Here is a 19,462-nt window from a genome sequence, read left to right as displayed (position 1 = left end):
ACCCTGCCCAGCTCTGGAGGCTGAGTCATCAGGACAAGCTGTGCTGTTGGAGCAGGGTCCTCCTAAGAGAGGCAGGACACCTGCTGATTCAAGGCTCTTCACTTACACATTTGACTGGTCCTGTCATACTAATATCTGGGCAGTGATGGGACATTCGTTCAGCTCTGTCCCAGGCAGTGTACTAATGCCAGGAATCTCTCCACCATCACGCTCCTCCTCCTCCTCCTTTCCTTCTTCCCCCTCTTCCTCTTCCCCACCCAGACACTCACTGTGTAGCCTTAGTAGTCCTATAGACCATGCGGATCAGGCTGACCTTGAACTCACAGAAATCTGCTTGCCTCTGCTTCCAAGTGCTGGGTGCGGTTCAAGGTGTCCACCACCACACCTGGCAAATCTTAGGGAGGTTGAGAAGGGGAGTTTGGGCTGGGAAGCAGAGTTTGACCCAGGGCACCACAAACTTCCAGAGTTGGGTATAGGGCAGTTCTTGGCAGATCCCGTGGAGGCCTCAGCACATTCTTGGCTTCTTCATTTTGTTTTTCAAGATGGGGCGTAGACCAGGCTGTACCTGAACTCAGAGATTGACCTGCCTCGCCCTTCAGAGTGCTTCAGTTTCCCTCTGATGCTGGGGCACCCATTTTTGGTCATGTGATCGACACACTCTTTCACTATACTCTAAACTCAGCAAGCACGAGGACTTTAAAAATTGAGAGCCAGTCTAAACTTCATTATGTAGCCCAGGCTGTCCCCGAATGGCGTGTTTCTGCCCTGTTGCTGTCTTCCTGACTGGGAGGCGCATCCCACCAGAATAGAAAGGTTATACTTGTAAGAGATTAGAGCAGTGCTCCTCAACCTGAGGGTGACTGCCTCTCGAGCTGGAATGACCCTTTCACAGGTGGTCACCTAAGGCCATTGGAAAACAGGTTTACATTACAAGTCATAACACCAAAGTTATTACAGTTATGAATTCGCAATGAAATAATTTCATGACTGGGGTCACCACCAGATGAGGAACTGTTAAGGATCAAGGCATGGGAAAGATTAAGAACCATTGCTGGATTAGAGGAAGGGGCCTGGGTAGGGCCTAGTAAGACTTGGTGAGGTTAGATAGACAGGGTCTGTAACTCCAGGCTGGCCTGTCACTCAGAGGTTGGTGTCTCATCTGGGAAGCAGAGCGTATAATGATAGTGCACATGAATTGAGGTGTTGTTGGGCCCAGGGATTATCAGAAACTTGTGTATACATTTTATTTCTTTGTTTGCCTGATTTTTAAGACAGGAGGCCCTGGGTTGGGGATTTAGCTCAGTGGTAGAGCGCTTGCCTAGCAAGTGCAAGGCCCTGGGTTTGATCCCCAGCTCCGGGAAAAGAAAAGGAAAAAAAAAAAAAAAAGACGAGGCCCTGGCTAGCTTGGAACTCACCATGGAGACCACACTAGCCTCAAACTCGGAGAGACCTGCCCATCTCCACCTCTATAAAGTGCTGGGATTAAAGATATGGACCGGGGTTGGGGATTTAGCTCAGTGGTAGAGCGCTTGCCTAGGAAGCGCAAGGCCCTGAGTTCGGTCCCCAGCTCCGAAAAAAAGAACCAAAAAAAAAAAAAAAAAAAAAGATATGGAGCACCAGGACAGGCTGTACTGTGCACACATTTACACCAGGGGCAGGCTCCACTGTGCACACATTTAAATGTTGGTCTCATCTAGCTGGGTGATGGTAAACTTTTTGTGGCTCAAAATAATCTTGGGGGTACTTCAGTGCTTTTTAAAGCAAGATAACCATCTGTTTTATTTCAAAAATGGAATAAAATGAGAGGCCTATTGATGTCTGTCTCTCCCATACCCCCAACCGTCTAACGTCCCAAGCATCTCTTTGCTTGTTGTATGTGTGCACATGTGCATTGGTGCCCCCTACTCACACGCGCACACACGGTTTCTCTGTGGAAGTCACCCTGGCTGTCTTGGAATTCCCTCTGTAGGACTAAGCTGGTCTTTGAGCTCAGAGATCTGACTGGTCGAGGTCGCCTTGCCTCCTCCTGGGTGCCGCCAGGACTAAGGCGTGCACCACCACCCTGCTTGCTTCAAGCAGCTTTCATTTAATGATTTATATGTATGAGTGAGTGTTCTGCTTGAAGAAGGCATCAGGTTTCCTGGAACTGGATGGTTGTGAAACCACCATGTGAGTCCCTGGGTCTGAACCTGGCCGGTCCTACGAAGCTCTGAGCCTTCTCTCCAGCCCTTTGCTCAGCATTGGTCTCTTGAGGCTCTCAGCGACGATCTGTTTAGTCCGGTACGTGTTTCAGGGATTATGATAGGTAGTGGGTCAGAAAGACTGGGGCTGTTGGGAGATTCTGCACAGGAAGCTGTGATGAAAGGAGATATTCACGTCATTAACTAGGAATATGGACTTTTGTACATGATTCTCCTTAACAGTAATTGTTTAAAGGGCGGACAAAAGCTAAAAGAGGGTTGTTTTCTTAAGGCCCAGGGGGAGGCACCCCTCCATTAAGCTTGCCTGATTTATATACTCCCGGAGTACCGATGTCAAAGCTATACTTTATGTTTTGACTCGTAGTTTCTTTTAAATAGATCCAGAATAGTCCCTGCTCCCATTAATGACCAGCGTGGCTCCTGCCAGAAAACGGAGACTGTCCTAGACTGTCTACTTGCACTTAGGACTGGAGTCATCTGTCCAGCTTAGTTCTGCACTCTGGCTAGGAGGCCCACGAAATTAATCTCTGCCTCAGGGAAGCAGAGGCAGGCAGAGTTCAAGGCCAGCCTGGTCTACAGAGCAAATTCCAGGATGGCCAGGACAACACAGAGAAACTCTGCCTTCAAATTGCAACAAGAACAAAGCCAAACGAACGAATTCTGGACACTGTTGGCAACTCCTGCAGTGTAATCGGCTCAGTGGCCTCTGAGGAAAAACTAGTCCGTGTAGACTGGCCCTTTGGGTGTTAAATTCATTTTTGTGGACCAGTTCTTTGAATCTTTGAGCCATTCTGTGGCTCATCCTTGTGTGTCTCTTGGATTAAGTCATTTATTTCCTTTTGACCTTACTTTGGGCTCCTAACACGTTGCCTTGGTCACATCACCAAATCTCATTTCCCCCTAACCCTCACCCCTTCTGATAGAAATCCTGAGGGCAGGAGGGGCTAATGGCTTGAACAGACAGTAATTAATGAGGATGCAGAGCGGGAAGGCAGGTTGTCAGTGTTTGAAAATGACCACCTCCATCTTTCTGGACTTTGTTGTTTTGGTTTATGAGCAAGTCCTTTCAGGGACTGCGAAGTGTGGCTGGAAGGCCCGACTTCAAATGCATTTAAAGACTTCCTAGTATTTAAGAGCACCGGCCTCACATTCAGAGGGCCCACAAGTGGGTTCCAGTGTGAGAGACCACACAGCACCCGGTACCTGTGCACACACGGAGGCGAAACAAATTATTCTCGTTGGAACACATAAAGACTTGAAATCATATCCCACTCTGACGCTCTTCCCCAAGATTCGTTTTCACTGTGTTTAGAGTGGTAGCGCTGGCTGGCCTGGAACTTGGTGCGCCGACGGGATTAGCCTGGAGGGTACACCGTAGAGATTGCCAGTCTCTGCTTCCCAAGTGCAGAATTAAAAGTAAGGTGTGTGCCACTGCACCCGACTAGATTTATTTGTTTTCTTTGACGTGCGTATTTTCCCCAAATGTAAGAGTGTGCATGTCTGGGAGAGGATGTTGGATCCTTTGGAACTGGACTGACATTGTTGCAAGCTGTGCTGGGAACCAACCTGGGTCTTCTGCGAGAGCAGGGAGCACTCTGAGCCAGCCTCTCCACCGAGCCTCTCACACGCACGTTTTTAGGTCTAAATTTCAAGCTACAGTTAGTGAAGGGATCGTGTGGACTTGACGCAGATGACGGCAGTTGTCTCTTGTGCTTGAGAATGGAATTGAGACACACTTAGGGTAGGCGTCTGGGTGTCTTTTAGGTCTCTGGCTCCTGACACAGTCGTCCGTAGCTCATGAGGAACATAACCAACGATTTCAGCGTGCTAAAAATGGGGCCAGCAGTGCATGCAGACGGTGGGGAGTGGACTGCGTTCCCTCTCCACCTCAGAGCGGCTTTCTCTTATTGGGGGTCACAAGTGTTCTGTTCCCTGTGCCTGGGACTCTGGAGGGAGGAGGCAGGGGAGGAGCAGAGCTCTCATTCTGGACCAGCTGCCATCCCGGACCATGTCATTTCCTTGGGATCTTCTGCTTTGGACTATGAATTGATCATTGATTCCCTGGGGGCGGTAGCCTTTTGGATTTTGGGGGCAGGATAATGTCGTGGCCTGGGCTGAAGCATCTGGGGCCCCTCTTGGAGAAAGACACTGAGGGCTGTGTCCTGGTGTCTGACCAGAGAGGGGGGTGGGTGGGGGTTGGGTCTCTCCAGTGTCTCCCATTTCTGCTGCTGGGTTTTCACCCCCTGAGGGGATTGCACAGCAATCTGAGGTATTGGGAGAAGTCTTGCTAGGAGGTAAGAATGTACAGTGATAAGAGAGGAGCCAAGGACTTGGGAACAGGACAGGCACTGCAGCATCTGGCCAGAGATCTCACCCTACCAAATGCTCCGGAGGCAGGCTATTGATGTCAGGCATGGTTTACCCAGAAGGAATTTATCCTGGACCTGTTTGTGACATAATGGGGAGCCACTGGGATTGCCGGCTTCAACAAAGAGGTTGTCAGTGGCTGTAGCAATAGTTGGATTGCAGGGGCCTGACTGGATAGGTCTGGAGAGGAGTCAAGTTACAGCCTGCTGAGGCAGAGGAGCCTACTGGTTTCCACACTGACCTGGGGCCACTTTCTAATTGTGTCCTTGAGCGGACTAACTCATGCGAGCCTGCTCCTCATCTATAAAACAGAGGCAGTGATGTAGCCATCCTACAGGGGAGCGACCGGAGCAGGACAGTAATAGTTGGAAACGTCTTCAACAGAATAACTACCCACCAGAGTGTATACACACACACACACACACACACACACACACGCACGCACGCACGCACGCACGCACGCACGCACGCACGCCTCCTGGCTCTGAACGGCCCCCAGAGGGCCCTTACCCCTATTAAAATTTTCTGTGTCTTTTTTGGGGAAATACAGCGACTTGAGGTAGTCCAAAGGGGTGGTGTCCAATAGTTCTAGCTCTTAGGAACGGATGAAGAGATTACTCCCCCACACTTCAGTTAGCATCACTATGGGTCACCGTCATCGGCTGACACTTTCCCTCCCTGTACCATGCTGAGATTTGCAGTTAACTATTATTATTGTTTTAGGTTTGGTTTTATGCATATGACTTTGCCTGCATGTATGTGTGTATGTGTGTATGTATATATATATGTGTGTGTATATATATTATGTACATATACGTGTGTGTGTGTGTGTGTGTGTGTGTGTGTGTGTGTGTGTAGGGTGACTACGTGTACATCTGGTGTCTGGGTCTCAAGAGGGCCGTGGAGTCTCTGGAATTAGAGTTTTGAAAAGTTGTGAGTCACCACTTTAGTGCTGGGACCCAAACCTGGGTCCTCTGTAAAACCAACAAGGGCTTTTTAATGACTGAGCCATCTCTAGTACCTGAGGAAGGGTTTGGGGGAAGGGAGAGAGAGAGAGAAGAGAGAAGAGAGAGTGGGCATGTTTTGAAGATGGCGTGACACTGCACAGTTCTGGCTGTCCTTGAACTTAGGTAGACCAGGCTGGCCTCGAACTCACCTCCCTCTGCTTCCTGAGTGCCAGGATTAAAGGTGTGAACTGCCACCACCAGCTTCTTCTGCCCTTAAAAACAGCAACACAAGAAGGTGGCATTTGTGGCTCAAGCCTATAATTCTAGCTATTAGGGATGCTGAGACAGGAGGACAGAGGTCCAGGGTAACAGCTCAGGTAACTTACTCAGTTCTGAAGAGTAGCAGTGGTAAATGGACTTAGTTCAACCAGTGCCTTGGGTTGAACCCCCACCCCCAGGGGTTCACCCTCTCAGGGCTGCATATGGAGGATACTGCTCAATGGTAGACCACTTGCATAGCGTGCTCCTGGCCCTGGGTTCAGTTTTTTGTGCAGTGTCTCATGTAGGTTGTGTGAGGAGCAAATGTTGCTGTTGGCCTTGATCCTGCCCTGGTTATTAAATTTGCAGAAAGCAATTCTGAACTGTTGCTTAGGCTGTGGGGACCAGGGAGCTGTGACCGGCACTTGGTTATTGGGTATTTTGGCTTGTCCTCTGGGTGCTTTGCTGTCTGCCCCACAAAGGATAGGATGGAGTTAGCCAGGAAGAAGTCTCAGTTCCCTCATTCCCAAGGCCTCTTAGGTAGCCGATGAGGCTGGTCAGAGCTAGCTAGGGAGTGCTCCGACGTGTTGTGACAGCTAAATGGTTTTCCTACAGTTTGGTAGGAACTCCATCCAGAGTCTGGTCTACTGCCCCGCTTCCTGCTTCTGAGGTGGTGACGGTCAGTCCGAAGGGGAAGAAGTGGATCCCTGTTACTTGGCTGGAAAGACACTCACATGCCTGCCCCGCCCACTTCATCAGAGTCTCCTGTACTGAGTTTCCTGTGCCACTTCCTTCACATCTGTGGGCCTGACAGATGGCAAGGTCCCGCCCACAGTTCAAGGGAACTGTCAGTGCTTCTGTAGGGAAAGCCTGAAGATTCAGTCACCTTCTCTACTGGAATCTGTGGTCCCTAACACAACTTATATTTTTATACATGCTCCCCCCTCCTTCTGTTGTTTGTAGGGTTGTATGTGTTTTTCGGTTCCTGTCATTCTGAAGGTCCCCTGTCTTAATTGCTGGTAGGTTAAGGGGTGAACACTGAGTCTCCCTGTCACAATTTTATTCTGGTAAGATAGATGCCAGTCCATCCCACTAAACCGAGTCAGTTGTGTCCCAGAAACCATCGTTTTCTGCCTTGTGCCCCTCAGCTATTCATCGAGCGTTGAACTACCAGGAGGTTTCTAGGGCTGCTCTTAAGCTATGAACAACAGCAGCAACAACACCGCAGCTATGCTTAAATTCTAGGACGGATGGACAGATAGACACATACACACATACGAAAAGTGCTAAGGAAGAACTGTGGGTGGGTGGCACACCTGTTGCCCTAGCTACTGAGACCTGGGTGAGAGGATTACTTGAGTTGGAGGCCAGCCTGGACAGCGCAGGAGACCCCATTGCAAAACAAAGGGGAATGGAATACGGGCTGGACAAGCACCATGGTTGGTAGTGGGAAGTGTTTGAGGAAGCGATGTGGGGGGAACCACAAGCTAGGAGCATTTGAGCAGGTGCTTAGCCGCCTTCAGATGAGCTCAGCATAAGGGGGAGAACCCCAGAGGCAGTACAGGTATCGACCCACGGACCTGTTCAGCTCTGGTTCTGGCAAGGTGAGCCCTAACTTGCTTTTTCCAAGCAGAAGGACAGGGATTAGAGCAGGCATTGCCATGCCTGGGTCTTAGACCCTTTAAAGGGCTCTGTCCTCTGCATGGGGAGAGTATAGGCCAGGAGGTCCCAGGATTTTCTTCTTATTCTCCCTCATTGGTTGCCCAGAATGGGTAGGACAGAACCCAGTGAGGAAATATACAGTTTAGAACCTGCCGTCTGGAAGAGCCTGTCTCTCGGTGAAGACGGTCAGCTGCTAGCCCTGCAGAGGCAGTTGGGCTGGGGTAGTTAGTGTTGGGCGTCATTCAGTGCACTGCTCCGATTTTAGCTCCTGGGGTCGTTCATCGTTCAGCATTCTTTTCCAGGGCATACACATTACTGAGGCCAGAGAATGAATGCTGGCCCACAGTTCTTCATGGTACCTTCTTCCCCAGACAAGGTCTCCCGTAGCCCAGGCTGACCTTGAGTCTGCTCATTCAAAACTCTGATCCTCCTGCCTCCGTTTTCTGAATGTTGGGATTGTAGGTGCAAGCCCTCACATCTCGTTTACATACATGGTACTGAGGATCAGTCAAACTTAGCCAGGACTTTGTGTGTGCAAGGCAAAGAGCTCGAGCACTCTACCATTGAGCTGCATCTCTGGCCCACGCCCTTCCAGTCACCTCTTCAGACCCTCCAAGCTGGAGGACACTACTCTGCCCAGGAGAGAATCTCACTCCCAGCCCCAATCCTGTTAGCTCTGTATTTAAAGCAGGGTCTCATAGCCCAGGCTGGACTTGAGTTCCTCCCCATGCAGTTGAGGATAATTTTGTATTTCTGGACCTCCCGCTTACACCGAGTTTAACGTTGTGCTGGGAATTGAACCTAGGGCTTGAATGCTAGTCAAGTACTGTCAAGACCTTGTCTTTGTTCTTGAGTTTGGGGGTGTGTGTCTCAGTCGTCCCGGGACACACTATGGATTCACAGAGCTGAGAGGCCGCGTGGAGTCCTGCTCCTTCACAATTGAAATGGGTTTCCTTCACAATTTAAACTGTCCCGCTAACTTCGTGAGTTAAGGAGAATACTTAGTTCCTATGACTGCAGTTGGATGTGACCCTGTGACCAGGAACCCAGAGGCTTTTAGGGAAGGCAAGTGTTACTTCCTTTTACCCCAGAATCCTCATCCACTCACCCTGGGCCGAGACTGGATGTTTCAGGAGCCCAACTACCAGGATGGAGGGAGGGAGAGAGAGAGAAAGAGGGGGGGGGGGGGATGTGCAGGTGTCCCGGGAAGCTGGAACATCAGTCTTCTGGAACTGGAGATAGGGGGCCTGAGCCCCTAACTAAACTCTGTAAGAGCATACTGTTCTTAACCATTGAGCTACCTCTCTAGTTTCTCCGAAACAGTCAAAACCCCTAACTCTGCACATGCACACATGCAGGGGTCACCTGTGTCTCTTTATAACTCAGGTTATGTCAGAGGCTCTGTTGGTATCTGAGGGCTTCCCCCCCCCTTCCCATCTCTGGTTTGTGTTTTCCCTTGCTTTCAAAACCACCCATTGCCACTTCCCCCACCAAGCAGGCAGCAAGACCCGAGGAAGGAAGCCTATGTTGGCTACTTGTGGGAATAAAAGGGTTTCAGGTCTGCAGTCCTGTTAGGTGGCAAGGGATGGGGCCCAGTTCCAGGCCATCTGTTGAGTCCAACCCATTCTAAAGTCAAGTCCCTAAGCATTCTGCTTCCTGCTAGAACACACAGCCAACCATTCTTACAGCCTCAGGAACTGAAACTCTGAGATACCCGTGTTAGGTGGGTCTGGTTTGAAAAGTCTATAATTTACATGAGCAGCGATCTCCGAGTTTGGACAGATCTCTTTTACTTCCGGCTGGAAGCTGCATAAACCACTCATTAGACCACCAGAGGTCTAGATGCCGGCTGGAGGCAACTGGGACATTAATGATTTCATAGGCTTTGTGTGACACCCACCCACCCCCACCCCCACCAGGGGTGCTGGAAACAGGACTGGGAATTCTCTTTCTTTTCCCCCTCCCAAACCTCCGGGGAGTTTGTCCTTGCTTGCCTCCTGTGAATTAGAACTTAAGGTAGTATTTCGTGTGAGGGCACAGAAGTAACAGCTAGTGGGCAATTGTGGGAAAAATGGTGGTAACCCTTTAGGAGCAGATTGTGTGGGGGCCCCAGAGCTGACTCATTTAGGGGGGCTCCTTATTAGGAAGAGTTCCACAGGGGAGTCTGGTTTTGGAATGGGGATTTAAATACAGTTGGAGGTTTTTAGGGTTTGCCTTGTAACTAATTGTTTTGGGTTGATTGATTTATATGTGAATGGGTATTTTGCTTGCACGCATGTCTGCACAGCGTGTGCATGCCTGGTGCCTGCTGAGGTCAGAAGAGGACATTGGATCCCCTGGAGCTGGTGTTGGGGTTGCTTGTGAGCTCTGATTACATACCCGTGTGACCACCTCTCCCTTGGAGCGCTGAGGCATGTCCATCACAATGGAACAACTCAAGGAGTGTTGGGGTTGCTTTCCATCCCCTTTGGGTCCCAGGTTTTCTCTCCTTGAAGAAGAGGAGTGGTTATTAGATTGGTCTTTGTGGTTGACTCACCCAGTAGTTCATTTCCTCCTGTGTACATTTTACATAACTGTATAGCTGACTCAGAGGGTTTTTTTTTTAAGCTGGTGGTTTTTATTTTTTGAGACAGGGTCTCACAGTGTAGTAACACTGGCTGGTTGGGAACTCAGTGTGTAGACCAGGCTGGCCTCAACCTGCCTCTGCCTTCCAACTGCTGGTACCCAAGATGACCATGCCTGAACATAATTGTTGAGACAAAGTTTTATGTACCTTAGGTTGGCCCAAAACTTGGCCAGGTAGCTGAGGATGACCCTGAGCTGCTGATCATCTCACCTCCATTGATGCCGGGTTACAGGTTTACACTACCACAGCTGTATGTTTGTGTGTTGCCTGAGATCGGACCAGGGAAGGAGGCTTCATTCACACATACGTGCCAAGCCAGGCCTACACCTCAAGCCATGTTTTTATATTTAAGTTGTGTGTGTATTCGTGTAGGGGGAAGCATGGGCCACAGCACACACTACCTGTTAGAGATCTGTGGAACACCCCGTGGGAGGAGGTCACTTCTCTTTTCCCACCTCACATTTTCAAGGATTCAAGCTCAGGTCACAAGATGGTGGCAGGCAAAGGCTTACCCCTGAGGCATCTCTGTTTGTATTTATAAAACATTCAACATGTCATTCATGTAAAGAGATTTGGGGCTGTGCATGGTGGCACATCCCAGCACACCCCATGGGTCTGAGGCTAGCCCAGTCTACATAATAAGTTCCAAGAGTACTTTTGAGAGACCCTGTCTCACTCCCACCCCAGAAATAAACAAAGTTGCTGGGTATTTTGGAAGAGCAGGATTGGATCTTTTAATCACTGCACCTTCTCTCCACAGCTCCTTAGACCAGGGACTGGTTACACTAGCTGTGATTCGTTCATATGGTAAACTCTGGAACTACATCCTGGAACATTCTAGATTTAGTAAGTGAAGACCCAGGATGGGTATTTCCCAGCCGTCTCAGCACGTGGGAGACTGAAACAAGGGGATGCGTTTCAGGCCAGCCCTGGTTGGCTTCAGTGTGAGGCTGTTTCAGCCACAAAAAAAAAAACAAGCTAAATATTTCTGATCCCAGTTGGGGGTGTAGGCCATCAGGAGGGAGCTTGTCTAGCAGATGCCTGGATGCCATTCCTTGCACTCTAGGAAACATTGTAGTGCACTAAGAATACAAGATACTCTGGTGTCCTTACAAATCTCAGCAGTAGATGGGAGGTTTTCCTTTTCTAAAAAAAATTTTGTTTGAAAAATCGGCCTCAGCCAGTGCTGACACACATCTTGAATCCCAGCATTTGGGAGGCAGAGGCAGGCAGATCTCTGAGTTGGAGGCCAGCCTGGTCTACGGAGTGAGTTCTAGGACAGCCAGAGCCACACAAGAAACTCTCTTGAAAAACCAGGAGAATTGGCTTCATTGTAGGGTGCTGGGGTTCTGGACAGCCAGGAGCCCGTGCTTCAGCGAGCTCCAGATGGGAGAGATTTGAGAAATCACTGTATCTACTGACAACAGTGGAGGACTTGGACAGCCAGCAAGAGAGCGGCAGAGCGATTGGATCTAGAATTCAGTGTTTCCATGGCTACATGAAAACTGTTGATAAAGAAACTGAGGGATGGCTTAGTTGTTTAGACCACTCCCTGGCTGCTCCTCGGGATAACTGACACCCTCCCCTGGCTTCTGAGGGCCTTGCATGCAAAGCACCCATATACATAAAATCAAAATAATAATAAGAAACCCACACCACCTTATGGCACATAGAGGATTCATTTATTGATGGTACCAAGCCAAAGCAAACCTTCTGTTTGTTTATTTTTGAGACAGTCTCTCTAGCCTTGGAACTTGCTATGTAGACTAGGCTAGCCCCGAACACACATCTTCCTGCCTCTGCCTTCCAAGGGCTGGTTCTAACTAAAGGCATGTGCCTCCTCGCCCAAGTAGCATTAAAAAAGTTTGTGGATTGCTCTTCTTTTTCTGCCTAAGAAGTCTTAATGGTGTGCACGGTTTCCTTCCAGCTCCCCAGTTGTGGGGTCACAGGCATTATGGCTCCTGTGGAGGGCTTGCTTGCGTTTTGGTTTCAAGAGTCCTAGCTTTCCCTTTAGGTTTTCTCTCTGCAAACACTTGTCTGTTGTGTGTGCACCCAGGGAAAGGTTGGAAGACAGCCTTGCAGGAGCTAGTGGCTCTCAGCTCAGCCCAGCCTTGGCAGCAAGCACCCTTACCCACTGAGCCACAGTAGTAGCCCGGGAGCAAAGCGTGGCTCTGATGTTCTTTTTAGCAGATGTTTTTCTTGACTCTGGAGCTTGGTTTTATGATTTTTAAAGCAAGCCTGGTCCGAGTGCAGCAGCCCATGGAGCACATAGGCTTCTTGTTCAGCCCCAAACTTTTGGGGGTGGGGGAGGTGGCCAGTGGCCAGTGTGTGCTCGAGCTCTTCCTTTGTGAGTGTCTTGGGTCACTGAAGGAAATGACAGACTTTAAAAGTTTTAAATAAATAAGAGGATAAGAGAGGTGGCTCAGCAGTTAAGAGCATTGTGCTCTTTCGAAGGACCTGAGTTCAGTTCCCAAGCAGACCCGAGTCCTGTGGTTTATAATCATCTGTAGCTCCTGCATCAGAGACTCTGACGCTCTCTTCAGCTCCCCCCCCCCACATGGAGCTCATATGGACATGTCCACACAGAGAAATGATACACATAAGTAAAAGACAAAGAGGATAAACAGCACCTGAGTGGAGACATTTTGACAGACTTGAGGGACCACGTGGTGATCACCACTCGTGGGGGCGCCCTGTCCCCTGAATTTTTTTTATTCATTTATTATATATAAGTACACTGTAGCTGTCTTCAGACACACCAGAAGAGGGCATCAGATCTCTTTACAGATGGTTGTGAGCCACCATGTGGTTGCTGGGAATTGAACTCAGGACCTCTGGAAGAGCAGTCAGTGCTCCTAACCGCTGAGCCATCTCTCCAGCCCGTGAATTTTAGTATTCCTCGATGATTTGGGTCACTGTGCTTAGCACCATTGCCTCCTGTATTTCCCCGATGTGTCCCATGATGTGTGTGTCCCAGCCTGAGCTGGATGGAGGACTGTGAAAATCTCTCTCTCTCTCTCTCTCTCTCTCTCTCTCTCTCTCTCTCACACACACACACACACACACACACACACACACACACACACACACACACACACACACACACACAGAGTCTTGGTCATAGGCCAGCCTGCCTACCTTGAGTTGTTATTTATTTTTTTTCTTTAGTCTTAACCCCCTCACCCCCCCTGTTCCTTTCCTGCTGGGCCCACATTCCTAGGTCTTTGTCTCTGCTTGGTATTTTAGAAATTTTGGGAGAGGAAGGCTGGGAGGGGTGGGGCATTCGAGAAGCTGGGGGCAGGGAAGGGGGTGGTCACTTGGAGGGTCAGAGGTCAGGCTAGCTCCATTTAGCTAGGGCAGCCAGATTGTCGCCAGGCTTGAGGGGGCGTGTCCATGCATCTGCCGGGGTAGCCCCAAACTGGCTGCACGTAGGCCCTGGAAAATTTCTGCTTCCCTTTCTTCTTCTCCGTAGTGGCTGCCACTTTTGGGGGCCTACAGGCTCTTGTGTAGTTTACTCTTCCTTTTTTTCTTTCTTAAAAATTGCTACTAAGGGTTTCCCTGCCCCCACCCCGTATATATTTGAATTACATTTGTTTATTTTAGGGGTTAAGTTGTGTGGAGAGCCTACTTGATAAAGTGTGTTCTGCCCATATGTGGGTCCTAGGGTCAGGCACCGATGGCCAGCAGCACCTCAATCCCTGAGTCCTCCCCTGAGTCTCAACCTTTCAAGTAATCTTCCAACTGTTGAACGATGAGTGAGGGTCCTTTCTCACTCACTGAATGTATGTAGTTCTAGAATTCTGCCTCCCCAGTCTTAGAAATGTCAGGTAGGTAACTGTGAAACGGCCCAAAAATAACTACAAGACTTAAGCTGATCTTATTTTTACGATTTTGCAAACCCTAAAACTGCATTGTCGTTTAAGGTTTTAATTTAAAATTAAAAAATGCCTTTTTAAAACCGTGGTTCATTAGTTATGAGCGCGCCCAGGCTGTCCTACGCATCTGTAGATTTTATTACCAGCCACTTGGGTGTCACTGCCCCTCCTCCAGCCTTGTCTGTATTCACAATGCATCAGGATTTGCTCCCGTCCGCCGTGACCTGAGTCCGGGCCGCGTTTCGTGTTGGACTCCCTTTGACTCATTTTAGAAGCATTAGGGCTGTCCTGACACCACCGCCTGCTCTGGCCCGGATTTCTTTCCCATATTTGTAAAGTCCTTCCTTGAGTTGCTCTGAGGCCTCGGGGATCTCTCATGCCTGGCATCCTGTAAGCTCTAAGCTCTGTTGCAGGGTGGACTGGGCCAAAGGGTCCGGGAGTTTCCTAACACTTGGACAGTTTCAGCTTGGAGCCCAGTTTTTTTGTTTCCTGTTGTCCAGTCCTCAGGCAGCCTGGTTGCTGAGATTCTGAAGGTTGGAAAGGGTCTCCTGAGGTACAGACAGACCCCGTGTGTTTCCCAGTTGAGAGGGAAGCTGGAGGCAGGCAGAGGAAGTCATTGGACAGGTGGTCCTGGCTCAGAAGCCTGAGGTGTGTTAACCTCCGGGGCTGGAGAGAGCCAGTTGCTTTCACTTCTGGAGAAGCAAGGCTTCCTTTGCTGAGTCCACCTGGTCAACACCCTTTAGAAAGGGGAAGGCCTTAGCCCACTCTATTTCAATGTAAAAGGCACCTTTTGGTGGGAGGTTTTCACACATCCCTTGGGAGGGTGCTGGGGGTGGGTGGGTGGGAGGGTGCTGGGGGTGGGTGGGAGGGTGCTGGGGGTGGGTGGGCGGGTGCTGGGGGTGGGTGGGCGGGCGGGGTGTGTCTCTTCCCTGGCGGGAGGAGGAAGGGGCTGAGGGAAGGAATGTGGCCAGATTACCCAGCCGGGTAGAATTGCTTTTGGGTGCCCTCACCCCCAACCCCCTACAGAAACTTGCCAGGGATTGCTCCAGATTCATTCAGCTCAACATCCGTCTGTCTGTCTTCTTGCTGGTTATTTGGAATTCTCTTGGGAATTTTTAGATGTAGCAGATGAGTCTAAAAGGATAGACTTGCTCAAAAGGTGATTGCTCCCAAAGGTTTTAGTCTACAGCATTGGCTAAAAAGTGATTAAAATTAGTTACTTGATCCATTTCTCTGTGAGGTAGTAAGAAAGGGTATCCTAAACCTCCTATCTCTGGACCGCAGGATAAATTACCAATGACTCACAGGCAGCCCTAGTGGGACAGCACATTTCACCCTCCAAGCACTCATGGAGGTGGCAAGTGGGCACAGGAAACAGCATCTCCCTCACTGGCTTTTTCCAAGTCCACTCTGGGGATCTAAGTAGTCTTCTGTTAGCCCCTCCTCCAGCTTTCAAGGCTGTCTCCCATCTTTTCCTGGCTACCTGGTCCAAGACTTGTAGTGTTTTGTTATGGGTGGGGTAGCTGGTCCTTGCTAGGCTTGGAGCATCCCTGCTGTGAGGTCCTGAGCACCCCGCAACCTCCTGTCTTCCGCGGGGAGATTTAAGTGTGTTGCCGCGTGTGGCAGAGAATCCAGCTTGCACATTGATTCCTTGTGTCAGCTTCCCCCGCCCCCAGCTCCTCTTTGGAGAAATCAATCCAGCAGACATTTACCGAGGGAGGTAGGAGAGTGGTTGGTTTCCGGAGAGCCTCTTGTCTGTCATCAGGTGAGGGGTATCCAGCCCTTCTCTTCCCCCAGCTCATGGGCTCTTAGGGAAGCTGCTCACTCGGGCAGGCTGACCTTACTTTTGGCTTCAATCCTTCCTCCTGTAGCTTCTTCAATCCTTCCTCCTGTAGCTTGCTGGCGTGCCCAGGAGACAGACTGATGGCCTGACAGAGGGCCAGGAAGTACCATACTGCCTCTTGACCTGGCTTCACATGCAGAGTGACCACAGACACCACTCCTTCATTCAGAGCACCAATCCCAGACCAGAGAACCATAGAACATTGTAGATCTGCTGAGACATAGTAACTCCCCCCCTGCCTAAGCCCCCCAGACTGCCTATATGATCCCTGACTTGGTGGTGTCTGGGTTGTGATGTGACTCAGGCTGGAGTTGGAGATGGCACCTGGGTTTGGGGCATCAGACATTCCAGGGGAAGGACAGTGGGCATCGCCTGTGACAGTTTTGTCTGTCGTAATGAGGGAGGGGTACACATTGTTTGGAGGACTCTGGGATGGAGGATTTAGAGATAGAACTGAGCTGCTGCCTCTCCTCTGTTCACACCTGTCCCTCTGGTCCCCAGGTACTACATCTGTACTGCGACACCTGCTCCGTGCCCATCTGCAGAGAGTGCACACTGGGCCGCCATGGCGGCCACAGCTTCGCCTACCTCCAGGACGCCCTACAGGACTCACGGGCACTCACCATCCAGCTGCTGGCCGACGCCCAGCAGGGCCGCCAGGCCATTCAGGTCAGTTACCTATCTCTCGTTGACTCAAGCTTTCTGGTCCCTTCTAAAGGACATGTGGAAGGTGGGGGTAGGCAGGTGTGCTTCCTGGGGTCATGGACTGGAGACCAGAAGGAGTTGACACCTGGGCTACTGAGGTCTCTGGAGGGACCTCCTAGCAGTGTCCAGAAGATGTCAGGTACAGGTTCTGAGTTACCGGGTTACCTTTGCTGGTTGTGCTGTCCCCTGAAGTTAGCGAGCATTGGTTTTCGTTGAGAGAGCAGAGAGCATGGGTACTTGATGTTCCTCAAGCGGTTAGGTATTTGGGACACAGATTGACTAACTGAACGCTGAGACCCGAACACGGGGCATTTAGTGTCCGGCGTCTTGGCACTGTCCCTGGGTCCTAAAGTCCTCGGGATCTGAATGTTTGTCCTTTTATGGTCAGGTAGGGACATGCGTGACAGTTTGAGAGCCAGTGAAGTTCTGCATTGTTAGGCAATGGTGTGTTACACAGAGTCGAATGATGTTCAGTCTCCCTGCCTGGATTCCACCCCACGAGCGTTTAGGAAGTTGTGGCATGCATGTTTTTGTTTTTGTTTCCCCCCCATGAAGTACAAGATAAGTTTGAAAGGCAAGACACCTATAGGAAGCTCACTGTTTACCTTTTTAACTATTCAGGGTAAAAAATTTTAAGTCTTTGTGTGTGTGTGTGTGTGTGTGTGTGTGTGTGTGTGTGTGTGTGTGTGTGTGGTCAGCTACAGAATTAAACATTTAGCCCTTGGCAGGGTTTAAGTTTCTCAGCTGTCAGGTTTGTGTGTGTGGGTTGGAGAGAAGTCTTCTCTGATTAGATTTATTTGTTTATTTTTTTCCTCCTGATGAGTTAGTTTCAAAGAGTTTATTTCTGCAGTGTCAGGTCTTGCCGTCTATTTTTGAAAAGGTTTTTATTTTATTTCATCTGTATTGCTTGTCTCTGTGTGCAGTGCCCATGGAAGCCAGAAGAGGGCATTGGATTTCCCCTGGAACTGGGAGTTACAGATATTTAAATCTGGGTTTTCTGCGAGACAGAATTGCTCTTAAGCAATGAGCCCTCTCTGCAGACTCTTTTTTTTTTTTTTTGTTCTTTTTTTCCGGAGCTGGGGACCGAACCCAGGGCTTTGCGCTTCCTAGGTAAGCGCTCTACCACTGAGCTAAATCCCCAGCCCCTCTGCAGACTCTTTTTAAAAGAGCTAAACAGCTCAGGGGACTAGTGCCCCTTTATCTGAAACTCTGGAATTCCAGGCAAGCCTTGGCCACATTCGACCCTGTCTCAAGACAAAAACCAAAAGGCCTGTGGAGCGCCCTGTCCTGGGTTATTTTGGCTCCATTGTTTTGCATGTACAACATTATTATGCTCCCACAGATAACGTGCCCAGCGTCTTGTACTGTTTAAAAGTTCCAATTCTCTAAGAAAGACTGTTTTGCCCTGTCTCCTGGATAGCTGCCCCAGCTACTGCCTTTGACCTGAGGCTAAGTAGGAGAGCTGCAGTGACCTGTCCCACCTTCTAGATACATCTTTTTGTAATCTTAAATATTTTCTTCCTCCCCCTGGTGTTTTTAAATCGAGACAAGATCTTTCTATCGACTCTTGACTATTCTGGAACTTGATTTGTAGGCCAGTCTGGTCTCATATTCAGAGGGATCCCCCTGTCTCTGTTAGGATTTAAAGAGGTGTCACCGTATCTGCCCACCTTTCTGTGCATGGAGACAAGAGGACACCAGGGATGGGATAAAATGAATGCTATGTCTGTTTGTGAGATGGGGTTTCTCCATGTTGTAGTCCTGGCTGCTCTGTAGACCGGCTGGCCTCACTCACAAAGCTTGCCTGCTTCTGCCTCCTGAGGGCAGGGATTAAAGGTGTGAGCTAGTACTACCCACTTTAGACTGTGTATTCTTTGTGCTTCATGGGCTCAGCTACTCTGTGGAGAGAATTGACTTGTCAAGATTTGACCGAGGGGTTGTGAGGTGACTTACAGCTCCATATATATAGTCCCTGCTCCAGGGATCTGACACACCTAAAAAGCTTAAGCCCCACAAATTTGCTGTTGTCTTAGTGAGGCTTTCAGCAAAGAGGAGTAGAGGGGTAGATTTGTGCCCAGCTGTCTAAGCAGAAAAAGTGTTACTTGATGTTAGTGTCCATTGACCGGGAGATCGTGAGGCATGCTGGGTAGAGGATCAGGGTGGCAGGTGGGTGGATGCATTGTGGGTTTGAGGCACATTATGCTAATGGGTACACCTGTGCCAGCTGCGTCCACGCACAGGTGAACGTTTTACCTACCTGATTGGCCTCTGAGTGTTCGTTCCTTCCCTGAGGTGCCAGCATGGTGTGTGGGGCAGGTAAAAGGTGAGGTCAGTTGGCTTTCCTGAAGCCATAGCTGCTAAACGAATTTATTTCCCGCACGAACCACAGAAAGTGGTTTTTTTCCCTCCCTCCAAGGACGGAAGGTTGGTGTGGCCCAGTTTTCATAGCATGCAAGTGTTTGCACCTGGGCTGTTGCTGTTTTAGCAAACACAGTTTTCTGTGTTGCTACAATAGGTTGCTTAGGAACCAGGAAGAGGTTATGGTTGTGTGAGCTCCACTGCCGTTTAGCTGCAGGGGACACCAAACGGGTGGGTGGAGTCCTTGTCTCCTGGCATGTCTAAGTCACAAGAGCGCACACACCACACAGTCATTGGGAAAAGGTAGTCGGGGTACAACTGTTGTTGTTTTCACACAGGATGGTGCTCCTGAGCGCCGGGGGTGCGGGGGTGCGGGTGTCTGCTGTTAGGCGAGACCATACCTTTTGTTTTTCTCTAAGAAATGTTTGGATTTGCACATGGAACGTATGTCTATCCTTTGGTGCCCAAGGCCTGGGAAGATGGGTCAGCACTCACCCACTGATTGGGTCTACTCAGCAGATGTGTGAATGTCTTCTGTTAAGGCTCTCCCTCCTCTCACAGAGGACTCAGGTTCGGTTCCCGCCCCCCTGTATAAGGAGCTACTCAAAGCTCCGGGGAAT

General features: G+C 49.8%; 1 protein-coding gene across 2 annotated transcripts in view; it reads left to right on the top strand.

The window, feature by feature from the left end:
- The window catches only part of Trim71 (tripartite motif containing 71), a 52,518-nt gene that overhangs the window by 21,196 nt on the left and 11,860 nt on the right, over positions 1 to 19,462 (top strand). Inside the window, exons 1-2 of one of the 2 annotated variants that reach the window (XM_039081294.2) lie at positions 13,740 to 14,489; positions 16,281 to 16,448. Coding sequence is in view for 1 of the 2 variants with exons in the window: in NM_001191801.1 (NP_001178730.1) it covers positions 16,281 to 16,448 (168 nt within the window). In the remaining variant the exon portion in view is untranslated. Of the gene's footprint in view, positions 1 to 13,739; positions 14,490 to 16,280; positions 16,449 to 19,462 lie in introns of those variants that run through there. The other variant, NM_001191801.1, reaches the window with a different exon arrangement.

This window comes from Rattus norvegicus, chromosome 8 (assembly GCF_036323735.1).
Source record: "Rattus norvegicus strain BN/NHsdMcwi chromosome 8, GRCr8, whole genome shotgun sequence".
In the NCBI taxonomy this organism is placed as follows: Eukaryota; Metazoa; Chordata; class Mammalia; order Rodentia; family Muridae; genus Rattus; species Rattus norvegicus.
This window is presented reverse-complemented; position numbering and strand designations above follow the sequence as displayed.